Below are 21,751 nucleotides of genomic sequence, written 5' to 3' on the forward strand. Positions count from 1 at the left end.
TTTGGCACACCATGAACTGGGGGCACAGCCGTTTGGCACACCATGACTATACATCTCGTCACAGTGATACAAATCATTCAAAATGTTTATCTTAAGATATTATTAGCTTTAGTATTTCTTAGAATGAGACTAAAGGTGGGTACACACTAATAGATATATCTGCCGATCAATTGATCGGTAGATATATCTATGGACGGATCGGGCAGTGTATCGAGTATACACACTGCCCGATCCGTCGGGGACTGACGTCATGAACTGGCGGGCGTGTACACACACCCGCCCAGTTCAGCTGTCAATCACTGCCGGCCGCTGCAGCATGTGTACGGGCCGACTGCCCGTACACACACAGCGACGCACCAATATATCGGTAGATATATTGGCCGTCAGCTTGCTGTGGGGCCGATGCACTATGTCTGTGAACGACATATCGCCCGTACACACTGGCCGACGGACCCGCGATATATCGGGCGTTCAAGAGAACGGCCGATATCTCGGCCAGTGTGTACCCACCTTTACACAAAGAACTTTTAACCAACTGCTGGGAGGCTAACTGGGAGAAAAACTATTTGTGTACCTCCATCCAAATTACGAATTACGGCATTCCAAGAAAAAGTTTGGACGCCCCTGCCTCATACCATTATATTGCTCCATCAGTAGGGATCAGTTATGAGCGTGTGGAAGAGTAGAGGGAACAGGAAAGACTTGTGCCCCCATTGCTTTATAAAACAATGTATCCCAGAACCTCTGTGGATCACATCCTAATGCTCTGTGAGCCTTAGCGTCCTCTCTATGAGCTGCTCAGCTGTTGTTACCAGAAAGCGGTCGGTAGTCAGCCAGGATAATCCCTCAAAGCCCTATGAAGTCTAAGTAAATGATGCCAAAACCATCAGTAAGAACACTCATAAAGCAGAGGAGTGTGAGGCTTTCTCCAGTGCTAGCTACGTCTGCTGATGGGAAGCCACCACTCCCCGGTGTGTCAGAGTAACACACACACATCCTAACTTAGCCTGGGTTATAAAAACTACTACTGACAACATTGTAATGTCTAATCACCCACCCATCTAGGCAGAGAGTGTCGGGAGGAGACTGGTCAGATCTCTGGGCTGGTAACACACAGTGACATGATGTGAGGGGGAGAGCAGAAGTATAATAGGGGCTGATGGCTCCTGATGTATGAGATACACAGGAGAGTGTGGGGAGGAGACTGGTCAGATCTCTGGGCTGGTAACACACAGTGACATGATGTGAGGGGGAGAGCAGGAGTATAATAGGGGCTGATGGCTCCTGATGTATGAGATACACCAGAGAGTGTGGGGAGGAGACTGGTCAGATCTCTGGGCTGGTAACACACAGTGACATGATGTGAGGAGGAGAGCAGGAGTATATTAGGGGCTGATTGCTCCTGATGTATGAGATACACGGGAGAGTGTGGGGAGGAGACTGGTCAGATCTCTGGGCTGGTAACACACAGTGACATGATGTGAGGGGGAGAGCAGGAGTATAATAGGGGCTGATGGCTACTGATGAATGAGATACACCAGAGAGTGTGGGGAGGAGACTGGTCAGATCTCTGGACTGGTAACACACAGTGACATGATGTGAGGGGGAGAGCAGGAGTATAATAGGGGCTGATTGCTCCTGATGTATGAGGTACACCAGAGAATGTGGGGAGGAGACTGGTCAGATCTCTGGGCTGGTAACACACAGTGACATGATGTGAGGGGGAAGAGCAGGAGTATAATAGGGGCTGATGGCACCTGATGTATGAGATACACCAGAGAGTGTGGGGAGGAGACTGGTCAGATCTCTGGGCTGGTAACACACAGTGACATGATGTGAGGGGGAAGAGCAGGAGTATAATAGGGACTGATGACTCCTGACTCCCCCACTGGGCAGATACATTTCCCTCATTAGCCTGTAGTGACAGAGGAGGGTGTACAATAAGAGGTTGCTGTAGTGACTGAACAAGGAGAATATGTGACTCTGTAATTAGTGATTATTACTCACCTGTGCTGATATCTGTAGGGATTTCCTCCTCCTTACACTGCTGATCACTCCTCACATACGTCTCTTCTTCCTCTTTTATATCTTCTACTTTAAGATCAGACAAGTATTCCCCCTAAATAAACCATAATAAATAAGATAACAAATAATGTCCGATTTCTTTTACTAGGATCACATATAATAATATCAGACAATTGGCGGATTCTGATTATGAAGGTTGCAATTTAGGAACATGACTATGAACTTTCATATTATAGGTTGGATCGCAGTGTGCGATCCTACCGGAATTATTGAGAAAAAGATGCAGGCGCATGCGCAGTGCCCATCCTGCGCATACACCTGCATTTTCTGGGGGGGGGGGGGGGCGCAGAAAATACGATCGCCTCTGCCTGTCAATCAGGCAGAGGCGGTCGTGGGGCGGGGAGGCAACGCTCAGTTTCCAGGGAGGAGACGGAGCGTTGCGGGGGCAGTGAGCACGAGGGGGGGAGGAGGCAGCAAAACGAGGGCGTGATCACGGCGACCGCATGACGTCACATGCAGCCGCCGCGATCAAGAACATGGCGGCGGATTTCCTGCGGGCGCCGGCAGGAGGCTTCTTCAGTTTCTGCTAAGAAGCAGAAATTGCGATGTGTTCGCAATTTCTGCTGCTTGAATTGGGGGAGGCGCAGGTCAGCATGCTGGGCGGCCTTGCCCAGCGATGGGTGGCCCCCAGCATGCAATCCAAAGGACTGCAAATTCTCCTAATTAGCAGAATTTGCAATCCTTACTGAATTAGGCCCTATATACGCTGTATGTTTTGAATATTTATACAGAAGGACAGCGCAAGGGGATAGATTTCCGTACTTATTGCATGAAGGCGCACACATCGTCACTACAGATCAGTCAGTGATATATTGGCATCTACCTGATCCTCCTGTGGGACACTGTGACTCTCCTCTGCATGATCCTGGGAATAAAGAGGACGGGGACATCTCTCTGGGGTACTCCTGTTACTGGACCAATCTGTAGGAGACACAAAGTGCCTGAGTACATTGTGCATGGAGAGCTTGGGGAGGAGACTGATCAGATCTCTGGGCTGGTGACACACAGTGACATGATGTGAGGGGGAGAGCAGGAGTATAATAGGGAATGATGGCTCCTGATGTATGAGATACACCAGAGAGTGTGAGGAGGAGACTGGTCAGATCTCTGGGCTGGTAACACACAGTGACATGATGTGAGGGGGAGAGCAGGAGTATAATAGGGGCTGATGGCTCCTGATGTATGAGATACACAGGAGAGTGTGGGGAGGAGACTGGTCAGATCTCTGGGCTGGTAACACACAGTGACATGATGTGAGGGGGAGAGCAGGAGTATAATAGGGGCTGATGGCTCCTGATGTATGAGATACACCAGAGAGTGTGGGGAGGAGACTGGTCAGATCTCTGGGCTGGTAACACACAGTGACATGATGTGAGGGGGAGAGTAGGAGTATAATAGGGGCTGATGGCTCCTGATGTATGAGATACACCAGAGAGTGTGGGGAGGAGACTGGTCAGATCTCTGGGCTGGTAACACACAGTGACATGATGTGAGGGGGGAGAGCAGGAGTATAATAGGGGCTGATGGCTCCTGATGTATGAGATACACCAGAGAGTGTGGGGAGGAGACTGGTCATATCTCTGGGCTGGTAACACACAGTGACAGGATGTGAGGGGGAGAACAGGAGTATAATAGGGGCTGATGGCTCCGGATGTATGAGGTACACCAGAGAGTGTGGGGAGGAGACTGGTCAGATCTCTGGGCTGGTAACACACAGTGACATGATGTGAGGGGGAGAGCAGGAGTATAATAGGGACTGATGGCTCCTGATGAATGAGATACACCAGAGAGAGTGTGGGGAGGAAACTGGTCAGGTCTCTGGGCTGGTAACACACAGTGACATGATGTGAGGAGGAGAGCAGGAGTATAATAGGGGCTGATGGCTCCTGATTCCCCCACAGGGCAGATACTTCCTCATTAGTCTGTACTGACAAAGGAGGATGTAGGTTAGAATAAGGGATTGCTGTAGTGACTGAACAAGAAGAATATGTGATTCTGCACTTAGTGTTTATATCTCACCTGTGCTGACATCTGTAGAAGTTTCCTCCTCCTTATACTCCTGGACACCAATCACATACTTTTCTTCTCCTTCGATATTCTCTACCTTAATATTATTCCTGGCTTCACCCTAAAGAACCCAACAAAACAGCTCTGTAATGAACTATAATTTAATTAACTAAGATGAAACAGTAAAATATGATTAGACAAAGTCAAAGAATATTGGCGCTACAGGTCTGTGGGTTACATGTGAGTATACCACCAAGAACTGCTGTGTTCCAGGTTTCTTTACTTTGTCTATTATTTATATGAATAGTGGGATACTTAGAAAAAGCAGCAGCATTAGGTTGTACAAGGAGAGCTACTTTAAGCAATACCAGTAGATAATCAGTGTATAAGACACACACATATTCTCTACAGATCATATTGTGAGTTCACTTCAGTATTCTGGTATATTGGTGAGACCCTAAATGCCACCAACCTGATCCTCCTGTGGGATACTGCAAGTTTCCTCTGTACAATCCTGTGAATATAGAGTATGGGGATATGTCTCTAGGATTTTTCTGTTACTGGATCCATCTGTATGGGACAAAGCAACAGAATACATATAGGCCCTCATTCCGAGTTGATTGCTAGCTGCTTTCGGGGGTAATTCCAAGTTGATCGCAGCAGGATTTTTGTTAGCAATTGGGCAAAACCATGGTGGTCATTCAGAGTTGTTCGCTCGGTAATTTTCTTCGCATCGCAGCGATTTTGCGCTAATTGCGCATGCGCAATGTTCGCACTGCGACAGCGCCAAGTAAATTTGCTAAGAAGTTTGGTATTTTACTCACGGCATTACGAGGTTTTATCTTCGTTCTGGTGATCGTAATGTGATTGACAGGAAGTGGGTGTTTCTGGGCGGAAACTGGCCGTTTTATGGGAGTGTGTGAAAAAACGCTACAGTTTCTGGGAAAAACGCGGGAGTGGCTGGAGAAACGGAGGAGTGTCTGGGCGAACGCTGGGTGTATTTGTGACGTCAAACCAGGACCGACAAGCACTGAACTGATCGCACTGGAAGAGTAAGTCTCGAGCTACTCAGAAACTGCAAAGAAATTTCTATACGCAATTTTGAGAACCTTTCGCTCGCAAATTTGATAAGCTAAGATTCACTCCCAGTAGGCGGCGGCTTAGCGTGTGCAATGCTGCTAAAAGCAGCTTGCGAGCGAACAACTCGGAATCACCCCCCATGTGCACTGCAGAGGAGGCAGATATAACATGTGCAGAGAGAGTTAGATTTGGGTGTGGTGAGTTCAATCTGCAATCTAAATTGCAGTGTAAAAATAAAGCAGCCACTATTTACCCTGCACAGAAATAAAATAACCCACCCAAATCTAACTCTTTCTACACATCAAAAATCCTGCTGCGATCAACTTGGAATTACCCCCTTCGTTCGAAGCGCAGCGTTCAGGCTAAAAATCGGCAATTCTGCACACGAGCGACGTACTTTCACAAAAGCCGATGCAGTTTTACACAAGTTCTAGCGACGCTTTTCAGTTGCACTGCTGGCCGCAGAGTGATTGACAGGAAGTGGGTGTTTCTGGGTGGTAACTGACCATTTTCGGGGAGTGTGTGAAAAAACGCAGGCGTGCCAGATAAAAACGCAGGAGTGGCTGGAGAAACGGGGGAGTGGCTGGCCGAACGCAGGGCGTGTTTGTGACGTCAAAACAGGAACTAAATAGTCTGAAGTGATCGCAAGGTAGGAGTAGGTCTGCAGCTACTCAGAAACTGCACAATTTTTTTTTTTGTAGCAGCGCTGCGATCCTTTCGTTCTCACTTCTGCTAAGCTAAGATACACTCCCAGAGAGCGGCGGCCTAGCGTTTGCACGGCTGCTAAAAGCAGCTAGCGAGCGATCAACTCGGAATGAGGGCCATTACACACTGTGGGGGGTAATTCCAAGTTGATCGCAGCAGGAATTCTGTTAGCAATTGGGCAAAACCATGTGCACTGCAGGGGAGGCAGATATAACATGTGCAGAGAGAGTTAGATTTGGGTGTGGTGTGTTCAATCTGCAATCTAAATTGCAGTGTAAAAATAAAGCAGCCAGTATTTACCATGCACAGAAATAAAATAACCCACCCAAATCTAACTCTCTCTGCAAATGTTATATCTGCCTCCCCTGCAGTGCACATGGTTTTGCCCAACTGCTAAAAAATTTCCTGCTGCGATCAACTTGGAATTACCCCCTGTATGCAATTATCAGATGATGTGCATCTAGGTGGCCTACACAAGTTATCTCTTCACAATACATGCAAGTCTCCTCTTACCCAGTGATGTGAGGGGCCGGTGATTCTCCATCTTCACGTCCTTGTACAAACCCCTGTGTCCCTCTATATACTCCCACTCCTGCATGAAGAAATAAGACAGTGACATCCTCACACCTTATGGCATAGGTTCTCAAACTCAGTCCTCAGTACCCCAAACAGTTCATGGTTTTCTAGGTCTCCTAACTGAATCGTAAGTGAAATAATTAGCTGCACCTGTGGATCTTTTAAAATGTGTCAGTGAGTAATGACGACACCTGTGCACCTTCTAGGCGACCTGGAAAAAGGAGATTTCTGTTCTTACCTTATTAAATCTCTTTCTTCAAGATCCATAGGGGACATAGGGATTACGCTGGGGTATAGACTAGACCAGAGGTTCTCAAACTCGGTCCTCGGGGGCCCACACAGTGCATGTTTTGCAGGTCTCCTCACAGAATCGCAAGTGAAATAATTAGCTCCACATGTGGACCTTTTAAAATGTGTCAGTGAGTAATTAATACACCTGTGCACCTGCTGGGTTACCTGCAAAACATGCACTGTGTGGGGTCCTGAGGACCGAGTTTGAGAACCTCTGGACTAGACAGTAACGCCGGGCACCAAACAGATAAGAATTCTTGACTCTGGGCATCCCAGACTCCTCCTCCCCTATACTCCACCCTCAGCCAAGCCAGTTAAAATAGCAAGCCTAAAGGGCTCTACACATTGGCCGATCCGCCGCCGAGCTGCCCGACGTCGGATACTGCCGACGGGCGACCCGGCAGCGGAGGGGCAGTGACGGGGAGAGTGAAGTTTCTTCACTCCCCCCCGTCACCCGGCTGCATTGAAGTGCAGGCAAATATGGACTAGATCATCCATATTGGCCTGCATGTACAGCCGACGGGGGACCAGCGATGAACGAGCGCGGGGCCGCGCATCGTTCATCGCTGGAGCCTCCACACTGAAAGATATGAACAGTATCTCGTTCATTTATGAACGAGATCGTTCATATCTTTGACTGATGTCGGCCAGTGTGTAGGGCCTATTAGGCAGGAGCGAGAAGAAGAAGCAAGACCAGTACACACACAGGACCAAACATACAGAAGAGAGGGAAAGGATAACCAGAAAATAAGGCAAACCCCCACAAGCCAGGTGTGTTAGGGTGGGTGCCCTGTGTCCCCTATGGATCTCAATGAAAGAGATTTAACAAGGTAAGACATAAATCTCCTTTCTTTTGCTTTCTACAGGGATTACACTGAGTTCGTCCCAAAGGGAAAGGACGCTCCTGAGCTGCACTGAGAAGCCTCTGCCCAAAAGGCCAAGTCCTCGGAGGCGAAGCTGTCCAAAGAACAAAACCGGAGAAAAGTGTGGGCAGTAGACCACGTAGCCGCCTTACAGAGTTGCTCGGCAGAGGCACCACGGCGGGCCGCCCAAGAAGTACCGGCCAAACTAGGAGAATGAGCTTGCACCTCAGCCATATCCATCTGCCCAGCGTTTGCTTGGACGCCATCCAGGCCTGCTTATGAAAACCATAGAGAACAAATAAATAGGACTTTAATACCTACCAGTAAATCCTTTTCTCGTAGTCCATAAGGGATATTGGGGAAAACTAGTACGATGGGGGTATAGACGGGATCAAAAGGAGCCAGTGAACTTTAAATTTATTCAACTGGGTGTGCTGGCTCCTCCCCTCTATGCCCCCTTCCAGAGGCAGTTATAGGTAAAAACGTGCCTGAAGGAGAAAGGACATATATGAGAGAAGGAACATGATAACAGAAAAGGTGGTGAGATTTATACACCATCACACCACATACATATAACAACCAGCAACGGCTGGTAACAACAAACAGCAACCGCTGAACAGGTAACTATAGAACAAGAACCTGCATAAAAGTCCACGCACTGATTCGGGCACCCAACCAATATCCCTTATGGACTACGAGAAAAGGATTTACCGGTAGGTATTAAAATTCTATTTTCTCTTTCATCCATAACGTATACTGGGAAAAACTAGTACAATGGGGATGTCCCAAAGCTTCCAGAACGGGCGGGAACGGGCGGAGGCTGGTGTAGCACCGCCTGCCCAAACTGGGTATCCTATTTGGCCAGGGTATCAAATTTGTAAAACCTCACAAAGGTGTTCTTCACCGACCAGGTAGCTGCCCAGCATAGTTGCAAGAGACTCCACAGGCAGCCGCCCAGGAAGACCCCACTATCTTGTAGAGTGGGCCTTTAGAGACCTAGGAACAGGTAAGGCTGCCGACACATAGGCCTGTTGGATAGTGAGCCTAATCCAACGAGCAATGGGCTGCTTTGAAGCAGGGCAACCCTTCTTCTAAGCATCATAGAGCACAGACAAGGAATCCGTCTTTCTGACCCGAGCCGTGCGCTTGACATAGATCCTCAAGGCCCGCACAGTATCCAATGCCTCCGGAGGAGCAGAAGCGTCAGAACCAGACAGAATTACAAGAGCTTGATTCAAGTGAAACGCGGAGACAACCTTCGCCAGTAACTGCTGTCTAGTCCGGAGCTCCGCTCTGTCCTCATAAAAGACCAAGTAGGGACATTAAAAGGTAAGGCCCCCAATTCTGAGACACGCCTAGCAGAAGCCAGGGACAGTAACATCAGCGTCTTCCGCGTGAGGTACTTGTCTTCTACCGTCATCAGAGGCTCAGACCAGGAGGACTGTAGAAATTCCAACACCACATTCAAATCCCAGGATGCCGTAGGCGGCACAAAAGGAGGTTGTATGTGGAGTACCGCTTGCAAGAAGGTCTGAACTTCTGGCAACACTGCCAATTTCTTTTGAAAGAAAATTGAGAGAGCTGCAATCTGGGCCTTAATGGAACCCAGACGTCAGCCCTTATCCACACCCACCTGCAGGAAACGTAAGAAACGTCCCAAGTGAAACTCTGCAGGTGGATACATGCATTCCTCGCACCAAGGGAGTCATTCTGACCCGACTGCAGCGGCACAATTGGGTCAGAACTGCGCATGCGCCGACGCCGCAGTGCGCCGCGCATGCCCGACGCTACGATCACCTCTGCCTGATTGACAGGCAGAGGCTGTCACTGGGCGGGGGGTGGAACGCGGCGTGGCCGGACCGTGCGGGGGGCGGGCCACAGCGGCTGCGTGACGTCACACGTCAAGTAGCTGCGCTGGCCAGGAGCTACTCAAGCTTTTGCACTTCTGCAGGGGGGGCGGTACTGACATGCGGGGCAGGATAGCCCTGTGCTGGGCATCCCCCCGCATGTCTTTGGACATGATTGTAGCCCTGCAAAATTTTGCAGGGCTACGGTCAACTCGGAATGACCCCCCAAGAGTCATATCTCCTCCAGATATGATGATAGTGTTTTGACGTTACAGGTTTCCTGGCCTGAACCATGGTAGCAATACCCTTTTTGGAAAGGCCCGTATGAGCTAGGATGTTCCGCTCAACCTCCATGCCGTCAAACAAAGACGCCGTAAGTCCGGGTAGATGAACGGTCCTTGTTGAAGATCGCTTCTTAGTGGCTGAGGCCAAGGGTCTTTGACTGACATGTCCAGAAGATCCGCGTACCACACCCTCCGAGGCAATCAGAATTGCCTGGACTCCCTGATTTCTGAATCGTTTGAGCACACTTGGGAGCAACGGAATCGGAGGAAACAGGTAGACCAGCCGGTAAGGCCAAAGCGACATCAGTGCATCTACTGCCCTCGCCTAAGCCATTATGTCTATTTGTGGGCAACCCCACCGGTTGATGATCTGCTGGAACACCAGATGGTGGAGTCCCCACTCCCCCCGGGTGGAGATCGTGACGACTCAGGAAGTCCACCTCCCAGTTGTCCACACCCGGAATGAAGATTGCTGACACGGCTTTTGCATTTATTTCCGCCCAGAGGAGTTTCTTTGAGACCTCTCGCATGCAGTCTCTGCTTTTTGTCCCTCCTTGTCGATTTATATACGCCACCGCCGTGGCGTTGTCCTACTGCACCTGGATTGCATGATCCTTGAGCAGAGGAGAGGCCTGAAGCAGAGCATTGTAGATCGTCCGAAGTTCCAGAATGTTGATCGGAAGGAGGCTTTCGTGGGCTGACCACCTACCCTGGAACTGCGCCCCTTGGGTGACCGCTCCACATCCCCTCAGACATGCATCCATCGTGAGGAGGGTCCAATCCTGTATCCTGAAACTCCGGCCTTCCAGGATATTGGAGGACTGTAGCCACCACAGGAGGGAAATTCTGGCCTGAGGTGACAGCTGAATCATCCGGTGCATCTGTAGATGTGAGCCGGACCACTTGCTCAGGGGATCCATCTGAAATGTTCTGGCATGGAACCTCTCATACTGAATCGCCTCGTATGAGGCAGCCATCTTGCCTAACAATCTTATCCAAAGATGTACGGACACTCGAGTAGGTCGGAGTACCATGCGGACCATCTCCTGAAGTGTTTTCGCCTTGTCCTCTGGTAGAAACACCTTCTGGGCCACAGTATCCAGCAATATCCCCAGAAACAGTTGGCTCCAGGTGGGACTTCTGTAAGTTGAGGATCCACCCATGGTCTGATAGAAGACGGATGGTGCGGTCGATATGGAACAACAAAAGCTCCCTGGATCTTGCCTTTATCGGAAGATCGTCCAGATAAGGGACCACATTGACCCCTGGTGAGTGTGGGAGAGTGTATTTTAGCATAGCAAGGCTGCGATCACTTGTGCAGCCCTGCTATGCTAAAAAAGTTTTGTATAAAACAAGACTAGCCCTGCAGTTACTTATCCTGTGCGATGAATCCAGCGACGAAGGTCCTGGAATTGACGTCAGACACCCGCCCTGCAAATGCCTGGACACGCCTGCGTTTTTCCAGACACTCCCAGAAAACGGTCAGTTGACACCCACAAACGCCCTCTTTCTGTCATCACCTTGCGATCGGCTGTGCGAATGGATTCTTTGTTAAATCCATCGCCCAGCCCCGATCCTCTTTGTACCAGTGCGAAGTACCTGCCAATTGCGGTGCATGCGCAGTTTTGCCGACTTTTAACCTGATCACAACGCTGCAAAAAGTTGCCAGCGAGCGATCAACTCGGAATGACCCCCTGGGTTCCAGAACGATGATCGGAAAGGCGGCTCTCCTGAGCCATCCACCGACTCTGGAAAGGCCGTAGTCAGGTCATTGTCGTCCCCTAAACCCCCCCCCTCCCCCCCACCCCATCCGCGCAAACTGGCATCAGTGATGAGCAGATGCAAAAAATAAGATTTTACTTACCGGTAAATCTATTTCTCGGAGTCCGTAGTGGATGCTGGGGACTCCGTAAGGACCATGGGGAATAGACGGGCTCCGCAGGAGACAGGGCACTTTAAGAAAGAATTAGGAATACTGGTGTGCACTGGCTCCTCCCTCTATGTCCCTCCTCCAGACCTCAGTTAAAGAAACTGTGCCCGGAAGAGCTGACATTACAAGGAAAGGGATTTTGGAATCCAGGGCAAGACTCATACCAGTCACACCAATCACACCGTATAACTTGTGATAAACTTACCCAGTTAATAGTATGAACAACAACGGAGCATCGGATCAACCCTGATGCAACCAAACATAACCCTTATTTAAGCAATAACTATATACAAGTATTGCAGAAGAAGTCCGCACTTGGGACGGGCGCCCAGCATCCACTACGGACTACGAGAAATAGATTTACCGGTAAGTAAAATCTTATTTTCTCTAACGTCCTAGTGGATGCTGGGGACTCCGTAAGGACCATGGGGATTATACCAAAGCTCCCAAACGGGCGGGAGAATGCGGATGACTCTGCAGCGCCGAATGAGCAAACACAAGGTCCTCCTCAGCCAGGGTATCAAACTTGTAGAACTTTGCAAAAGTGTTTGAACCCGACCAAGTAGCTGCTCGGCAAAGCTGTAATGCCGAGACCCCTCGGGCAGCCGCCCAAGAAGAGCCCACCTTCCTTGTGGAGTGGGCTTTTACTGATTTTGGAAGCGGCAATCCAGCCGCAGAATGAGCCTGCTGAATCGTGTTACAGATCCAGCGAGCAATAGTTTGCTTTGAAGCAGGAACACCCAGCTTGTTGGATGCATACAGGATAAACAGCGACTCAGTTTTCCTGACTCTAGCCGTTCTGGCTACATAAACCTTCAAAGCCCTGACCACATCTAGTAACTCGGAATCCTCCAAGTCATGAGTAGCCACAGGCACCACAATAGGTTGGTTCATATGAAAAGATGACACCACTTTTGGCAGAAATTGTGGACGGGTCCGCAATTCTGCCCTGTCCATATGGAAAACCAGATAGGGGCTTTTATGTGACAAAGCCGCTAATTCTGACACACGCCTAGCTGAAGCCAAGGCTAACAGCATGACCACCTTCCACGTGAGAAATTTTAACTCCACGGTTTTAAGTGGCTCAAACCAGTGTGACTTCAGGAAACTTAACACCACGTAAAGATCCCAAGGTGCCACTGGGGGCACAAAAGGGGGCTGAATATGCAGCACTCCCTTTACAAACGTCTGAACTTCAGGCAGAGAAGCCAGTTCTTTTTGAAAGAAAATGGATAGGGCCGAAATCTGGACCTTAATGGAACCCAATTTTAGGCCCAAAGTCACTCCCGACTGTAGGAAGTGAAGGAAACGGCCCAGCTGGAATTCCTCCGTAGGGGCATTCCTGGCCTCACACCAAGCAACATATTTTCGCCATATATACGGTGATAATGTTTAGACGTCACGTCCTTCCTAGCCTTTATCAGCGTAGGAATAACCTCATCCGGAATGCCCTTTTCTGCTAGGATCCGGCGTTCAACCGCCATGCCGTCAAACGCAGCCGCGGTAAGTCTTGGAACAGACAAGGCCCCTGTTGCAACAAGTCCTGTCTTAGAGGTAGAGGCCATGGGTCCTCTGTGAGCATTTCTTGCAGCTCTGGATACCAAGTCCTTCTTGGCCAATCCAGAACAATGAGTATCGTTCTCACTCCTCTTCTTATGATTCTCAGCACCTTGGGTATGAGAGGAAGAGGAGGAAATACATAGACCGACTGGAACACCCACGGTGTCACTAGTGCGTCTACAGCTATCGCCTGAGGGTCTCTTGACCTGGCGCAATACCTCTGTAGCTTTTTGTTGAGGCGGGATGCCATCATGTCTACTTTTGGCAATTCCCACCGACTTGCAATCTGCATGAAGACTTCTTGATGAAGTCCCCACTTTCCCGGTTGGAGGTCGTGCCTGCTGAGGAAGTCTGCTTCCCAGTTGTCCACTCCCGGAATGAACACTGCTGACAGTGCACTTACGTGATTCTCCGCCCAGCGAAGAATTCTGGTGGCTTCCGCCATTGCCACCCTGCTCCTTGTGCCGCCTTGGCGGTTTACATGAGCCACTGCGGTGATGTTGTCTGACTGAATCAGCACCGGTCGGTCGCGAAGCAGGGTCTCCGCTTGTCGTAGGGCGTTGTATATTGCCCTTAGTTCCAGGATGTTGATGTGAAGACAAGTCTCCTGACTTGACCACAGACCTTGGAAATGTCTTCCCTGTGTGACTGCTCCCCACCCTCGGAGGCTTGCGTCCGTGGTCACCAGGACCCAGTTCTGAATGCCGAATCTGCGGCCCTCGAGAAGGTGAGCACTCTGCAGCCACCACAGGAGAGACAACCTGGCCCTGGGGGACAGGGTGATCAGCCGATGCATCAGTAGATGTGATCCGGACCACTTGTCCAACAGATCCCACTGAAAGGTCCTTGCATGGAACCTGCCGAAGGGAATGGCCTCGTATGATGCCACCATCTTTCCCAGGACTCGCGTGCAGTGATGCACCGACACCTGTTTTGGTTTTAATAGGTCTCTGACCAGCGTCATGAGCTCCTGAGCCTTCTCCATCGGGAGATAAACCCTCTTCTGGTCTGTGTCCAGAATCATGCCCAGGAAGGGCAGACGAGTCGTAGGAATCAACTGCGACTTTGGAATATTCAGAATCCAGCCGTGCTGTTGTAACACTTCCCGAGAGCGTGCTACGCTGATCAGCAACTGCTCTCTGGACCTCGCCTTTATGAGGAGATCGTCCAAGTATGGGATAATTGTGACTCCTTGCCGTCGCAGGAGCACCATCATTTCCGCCATTACCTTGGTAAATATTCTCGGTGCCGTGGAGAGACCAAACTGCAACGTCTGGAATTGGTAATGACAATCCTGTACCACAAATCTGAGGTACTCCTGATGAGGTGGATAAATGGGGACATGAAGGTAAGCATCCTTTATGTCCAGGGACACCATAAAATCCCCCTCCTCCAGGCTTGCGATGACCGCTCTGAGCGATTCCATCTTGAACTTGAACCTTTGCAGGTATATGTTCAGGGATTTTAAATTCAATATGGGTCTGACCGAACAGTCCGGCTTCGGTACCACAAACATGGTCGAATAGTAACCCCTTCCCTGCTGAAGGAGGGGAACCTTTACCACCACCTGCTGAAGATACAATTTGTAAATTGCATCTAACACTATTTTCCTCTCTAAGGGGGAAGCTGGCAGGGCCGACTTGAGGTAACGGTGAGGGGGCATCTCTTCGAATTCCAGCCTGTATCCCTGAGACACAATCTCTATAGCCCAGGGATCCACCTGGGAGTGAACCCACTTGTGGCTGAAATTTCGGAGACGCGCCCCCACCGGCCCTAGCTCCGCCTGTGGAGCCCCAGCGTCATGCGGTGGATTTAGTGGAAGCCGGGGAGGACTTCTGTTCCTGGGAACTAGCTGTATTGTGCAGCTTTTTTCCTCTACCCCTGCCTCTGGCAAGAAAGGACGCACCTTGCACTTTCTTGCCTCTTTGTGAATGAAAGGACTGCATTTGGTAATACGGTGCTTTCTTAGGATGTGAGGGAATATATGGCAAAAAAATTTGACTTTCCAGCCGTAGCTGTGGAGACCAGGTCCGAGAGACCGTCCCCAAACAATTCCTCACCCTTGTAAGGTAAAACCTCCATGTGCCTTTTTGAGTCGGCATCGCCTGTCCATTGCCGAGTCCACAGGACCCTTCTGGCAGAAATCGACATTGCATTTTTTTCTAGAGCCCAGTAGGCTAATGTCTCTTTGGGCATTTCTCATATATAGGACAGCGTCTTTTATATGCCCCAGGGTCAGTACTATAGTATCCTTGTCCAAGGTATCAAGTTCCTCAGATAAGGTATCTGTCCATGCTGCTACAGCACTACACATCCAGGCCGACGCAATAGCCGGCCTTAGTAGGGTACCTGAATATGTATAAATGGACTTCAGGATACCCTCCTGCTTTCTATCCCCAGCATCTTTTAGGGTGGCCGTATACTGTGACGGCAGGGCTACCCTCTTGGATAAGCGTGTTAAAGCTTTGTCTACCCTAGGGGAGGATTCCCAACGTAACCTGTCCGTTGGCGGGAAAGGATACGCCATAAGCATCCGTTTGGAAACCTGCAGTTTCCTATCTGGAGATTCCCAAGCCTTTTCACATAACTCATTTAGCTCGTGTGAAGGGGGAAAGGTCACCACCTGCCTTTTTTCCCCATACATATAAACCCTCTTGTCAGGGACTGGGGTTTCCTCTGTGATGTGCAACACATCCTTCATTGCTATAATCATGTAACAGATGGCTTTAGCCATTTTAGGCTGTTACTTTCCAGCATCGCCATCGACACTGGAGTCAGAATCCGTGTCGACATCTGTGTCAACAATTTGGGATAGTGGGCGCTTCTGAGACCCTGATGGCCTCTGCGACATAGGATCAGGCATGGGCTGAGACCCCGGCTGTCCTAAGGCTTCAGCTTTATCCAACCTTTTATGCAAGGAAGTAACATTATCATTTAAAACCTTCCACATATCCATCCAATCGGGTGTCGGCGCCGTCGGCGGCGACCCCACATTCATTTGCTCCCGCTCTGCTTCCACATAGCCTTCCTCGTCAAACATGCCGACACAAGCGTACCGACACACCACACACACACAGGGGATGCTCTTTTTGAAGACAGTTCCCCCACAAGGCCCTTTGGAGAGACAGAGAGAGAGTATGCCAGCACACACCCCAGCGCTATATGTCCCAGGAGTCACACACTAACTTAGTGTTAACCCAGTAGCCGCTGTTTATATTGATTTTTGCGCCGAATTATTTGCCCCCCCTCTCTTTTTACCCTCTTCTACCGTGATTCTGCAGGGGAGAGCCTGGGAAGCTTCCTCTCAGTGGAGCTGTGGAGAGAAAATGGCGCTGGTGAGTGCTGAGGAAGAAGCCCCGCCCCCTCAGTGGCGGGCTTCTGTCCCGCGTTTCTGTGTAAAATATGGCGGGGGCTCATGCATATATACAGTGCCCAACTGTATATATGCCCACTTTAGCCAAGAGGTCTCTAATTGCTGCCCAGGGCGCCCCCCCCTGCGCCCTGCACCCTACAGTGACCGGAGTGTGTGGGTTTAGTGTGGGAGCAATGGCGCACAGCTGCAGTGCTTTGCGCTACCTCATATGAAGACTGGAGTCTTCTGCCGCCGATTTCGAAGTCTTCTTGCTTCTGACACCGGCTTCTGTCTTCCGGCTCTGCGAGAGGGACGGCGGCGCGGCTCCGGGATTGGACGACCAAGGGTGCGTTCCTGTGTACGATCCCTCTGGAGCTAATGGTGTCCAGTAGCCTAAGAAGCAGGACCTATATTCAGAGAGTAGGGCTGCTTCTCTCCCCTCAGTCCCACGTAGCAGAGAGTCTGTTGCCAGCAGATCTCTCTGAAAATAAAAAAACCTAACAAAATACTTTCTTTTTAGCAAGCTCAGGAGAGCTCACTAAGTTGCACCCAGCTCATCCGGGCACAGATTCAAACTGGAGGAGGGACATAGAGGGAAGAGCCAGAGCACACCAGTATCCAAATTCTTTCTTAAAGTGCCCTGTCTCCTGCGGAGCCCGTCTAATTCCCCATGGTCCTTACGGAGTCCCCAGCATCCACTAGGACGTTAGAGAAAAAGAAAGAAAAAAGCTAAGGAACTCTGGTGAATGGTGTTATATAATGTTTGTCAGCAGCTACTAGGAAAAGGGAATTGCTAGTCCCTTGTGAGCACACTAAATAGAAAATAAAACCAAGTGGCACTCAACAATACAAAGTTAATTAAAACATTTATTAATATAAAAAGCAATATAAAAAAAACCTCCCGGTGGTATAGTACAAGTTAATTCACATACAGATAAAATATAACAGATACAATGTTGCTAGACTAAACTAAAATGTCCAGTTAGGAATTGTAACACAGTATGTAGCAATTACTATATGGGAGTTCCTTTTTAGTAAGATATAAAATACCTCAAAGGTAACGTAGTGGAATAAGTGTTCCAATAGTGCACCGTAATTAGATTGCTGTAGTGCAGGAATTTCAAATAATTAGCAAGTCACTCACTGTATGTGTGCAAATCCAGGGCAGTCCAGTTCCATTTAAGTGTGCACCGAGTCCAGCGCTCCAATAGGAAGTGGATCCCAGATGGTCAGCAATAGTGTGCTCCGGTGCACTGTGCACGTCTGGCCTTTACCAAGTTCTGCTGTAATGGAAACTCGACTCCGGTCACTCTGATAGGTGGTATGCAGTAAAGGAAGCCCGGAGTCGATTTAGTTGAGCGCCAGGCAGTGGCTATACTTGCGGCAGAGAGACGGGCGCTTGCATCCACCGCCGGGTGCTCCCTGTGTTTGCAGGCTCACACTGGCGGGGAGAGGTAGTGTCACGATCCATGCAGTTTCTCCTCCATGCCTGGGGTGGCGCTCTCTGCTCTGGTGCTCAGCACTTTCTGCTCTGTATCTGCAGCTTGGTAATTAGCTGTTACCACAGCTGTGAGCAGCACCTGGCTCCCAGTTGCCAGTTCATCGTGTCAAGGTTGTCTCAGTTCCTGGTCCTGGTTATGCTGGTCTCTACTGCTAAATCATCCATAGAACTGCCAGGTTCTACCACAGTGCAATCCTGTGATCCTGCTACAGTGCAATCCTGTTATCCTGGTATGTTGCATACTCTACCACAGTGCTATCCTGTGATCCTGCTACAGTGCAATCCTGTTATCCTGCTACGTTGCATACTCTACCACAGTGCTATCCTGTGATCCTGCTACAGTGCAATCCTGTTATCCTGCTACGTTGCATACTCTACCACAGTGCAATCCTGTGATCCTGCTACAGTGCAATCCTGTTATCCTGGTACGTTGCATACTCTACCACAGTGCTATCCTGTGATCCTGCTACAGTGCAATCCTGTTATCCTGCTACGTTGCATACTCTACCACAGTGCTATCCTGTGATCCTGCTACAGTGCAATCCTGTTATCCTGCTACGTTGCATACTCTACCTAGTGTTCACTCTAGGAGTGAAAAGGGGCAGGGCGCCGGACTCCGGGGGCACTTGCGCTCCCGAAACGGGGGCGCGACCACGCAAATTAGGGGGTGTGGCCATACCTACGTCATTTTAGGGGGCGGTGCGGCCCACAGACGCTACTATAGAGAGCGTCTGTGGCCGGCGACGTCACTGTTGGGGGCGTGCCCAGCACCTCCGTCGGTGCTGGGCTTCCCCCAGCCCTCTCCCAATGCGTGAATGGATGCCACGCGCATGCGCACGGCATCTATACACGCCGGGAGGGCAGGAAGCGGGCGGCTGTTCTAGCAGGGCGCTGCAAAAGGGGCAGGGCGGGTTTTGCCTGCTAAAAAACGGGCAGGGCGCGGCGCCCTGCTAAAACAGCCTAGAGTGAACACTATCTACCACAGTGCTATCCTGTGATCCTGCTACAGTGCAATCCTGTTATCCTGCTACGTTGCATACTCTACCACAGTGCTATCCTGTGATCCTGCTACAGTGCCTTCACAGTCCACAGTGTCTCAAGTGTTTCCACAGTCTACACCGTTTTCAAGTACTCACAGCCTCCTGGCATCCCATGTATTCACAGTCTCCTGGCATCCCATGTCCCCTCAGTTCTCCCTTTCATTTTGTGTTCTCTAATTATTCCTGGTTTATACTTATTGTTTACAGTTGTACACTGCTTTAATAAACTTGCTATTGTACCGTGAACATCAGTCCCTGCGAATATGTTCTCACAAAGGGAAATCCAAACGGATTCTGACAGGTAGGTGGTCACACTGGGAGATTCAGTGTTGATGAACAGTGTGCGGACCCTATTGCTTTTTACGTTAATAAACATTTTAATTATCTTTGTATTGTTGAGCGCCACTTGGTTTTATTTTCTAATCAGTGATGAGTAGAACCCACTCCTGTACCCAAAAAGGAATGGCCCCTGTTCTGTCTAAAGCCACCATAACATGGAGAGTCGAACGTCCCATGAGAGGATGATTGCTTGAGTCTGGATATGAAGATGGGATTTGTTCCATCGGAATAGAATCTCCCACTGAAGTGGACAAGAATTGAACTGGGCATATTCCACCATATCGAAGGTGGAGACCATCAACCCCATAATCTGCATGCAGCAGTGAATGGACACCCATCTGTAACTTAAGAATCCGCATATCTTGTACTGGAGGTCCCGAAGCTTGTCTGTTGGAAGACTAGCTAAACTCTGGAGTCCAGTAGGGCCCTTAAGTGAAGCATCTCCTGAGACAGAGTCACCAAAGACTTTGACCAATTGATGATCCATCTATGAGATTGGAGAAGATCTATCACTAGACAGAGATGGTTGTTGAGGATGTCTGGGACCTGAGCTAGGATAAGCAGATCATCCAGGTAAGGTGACCCCTCTGTGCCTCAGTTGAGCTGCCATGATGATCATCAAAGCCTACCCTTCCACCACATAACCATGTAGCTCACCCCACCTTTGGCAATCTCTACCTCTCTTACTTCCCGCCTTCAGGTCCCCATTCACTAAAGCACTCATGTCATCTGTTTGTCTCCCCATTCCCTAGGGTATAAGCTCCTAGGTGTAGGGTCCTCCTCCCTTCTGTTCTCTCAGCCTCTTCCATCAATGGTATAGCCATTGATGGATTACTGTGCGCATGCACAGAAGCATTCAGAACTTCACGGATGTGAACATTAGCTGCAAACACCACTTCCAGGCGTCCGCCACTGCACAGAAGCCTCTAGCCATCGAATGTGCATCGGAGAGATGTATCCGATGGCTGACAATTGAATAACCGTAATTCGATAGAAAAAGTACTTCCATTGAATAGTGAACGATTGTTGTTAAATATTGGGTTCAGATGTCTATCCCTATATCACTGTACAGTCCACTCGCCTTTATACACAGATGCGGCTCCATCGCAGTCATGCACTCCCGGCGGGACTAGGCGATCCGGCGCCTAGCCCCGCTACGGGAGTGCAGAGACGCTCCGATTAAAGTGAATGGGGAGTGTGCGTGTCACGGATGCGCGTGCGGCCCAAACGCTCTGTTGGGCGTGCTAGGCACAGACGGAGCCACGATTAGCTTGGCTCCATCTGTAATAATACCACATATCAGTGTGTGCCGGGAGCTGTGTTATCCCCCATCATATATCACTGTACAGTCCCCTCTCCCCTATATAATAATACCACATATCAGCGTGTGCCGGGAGCTGTGTTATCCCCCATCATATATCACTGTACAGCCCCCTCTCCCCTATATAATAATACCACATATCAGTGTGTGCCGGGAGCTGTGTTATCCCCCATCATATATCAGTGTACAGTCCTCTCTCCCCTATATAATAATACCACATATCAGTGTGTGCCGGGAGCTGTGTTTTCCCCCATCATATATCACTGTACAGTCCCCTCTCCCCTATATAATAATACCACATATCAGTGTGTGCCGGGAGCTGTATTATCCCCCATCATATATCACTGTATAGCCCCCTCTCCCCTATATAATAATACCACATATCAGTGTGTGCCGGGAGCTGTGATATCCCCCATTATATATCACTGTACAGTCCTCTCTCCCCATATAATAATACCACATATCAGTGTGTGCCGGGAGCTGTGTTATCCCCCATCATATATCACTGTACAGTCCCCTCTCCCCTATATAATAATACCACATATCAGTGTGTGCCGGGAGCTGTGTTATCCCCCATCATACATCACTATACAGTCCCCTCTCCCCTATATAATAATACCACATATCAGTGTGTGCTGGGAGCTGTGTTATCCCCCATCATATATCACTGTACAGTCCCCTCTCCCCTATATAATAATACCACATATCAGTGTGCCGGGAGCTGTGTAATCCCTCATCATATATCACTGTACAGTCCCCTCTCCCCTATATAATAATACCACATATCAGTGTGTGCCGGGAGCTGTGTAATCCCTCATCATATATCACTGTACAGTCCTCTCTCCCCTATATAACACCACATATCAGTGTGTGCCGGCAGCTGTGTAATCCCTCATCATATATCACTGTACAGTCCTCTCTCCCCTATATAATAATACCACATATCAGTGTGTGCCGGGAGTTGTGTTAT

General features: G+C 49.5%; 1 protein-coding gene across 1 annotated transcript in view; it reads right to left on the reverse strand.

The window, feature by feature from the left end:
* Positions 1 to 17,849, reverse strand: part of LOC134983076 (uncharacterized) — a 50,215-nt gene extending 32,366 nt beyond the window's left edge. Inside the window, exons 1-6 of the mRNA XM_063948771.1 lie at positions 17,725 to 17,849; positions 6,391 to 6,469; positions 4,565 to 4,662; positions 4,105 to 4,213; positions 2,909 to 3,006; positions 2,008 to 2,119 (exon numbers count right to left, since the gene is read on the reverse strand). Coding sequence (XP_063804841.1) covers positions 2,008 to 2,119; positions 2,909 to 3,006; positions 4,105 to 4,213; positions 4,565 to 4,662; positions 6,391 to 6,421 — 448 coding nt within the window. The 5' untranslated portion in view covers positions 6,422 to 6,469; positions 17,725 to 17,849. The remainder of the gene's footprint in view (positions 1 to 2,007; positions 2,120 to 2,908; positions 3,007 to 4,104; positions 4,214 to 4,564; positions 4,663 to 6,390; positions 6,470 to 17,724) is intronic.
* Between the last annotated feature and the right edge of the window lie 3,902 nt (positions 17,850 to 21,751).

The sequence above is a fragment of the Pseudophryne corroboree genome, assembly GCF_028390025.1.
Source record: "Pseudophryne corroboree isolate aPseCor3 chromosome 3 unlocalized genomic scaffold, aPseCor3.hap2 SUPER_3_unloc_1, whole genome shotgun sequence".
In the NCBI taxonomy this organism is placed as follows: domain Eukaryota; kingdom Metazoa; phylum Chordata; class Amphibia; order Anura; family Myobatrachidae; genus Pseudophryne; species Pseudophryne corroboree.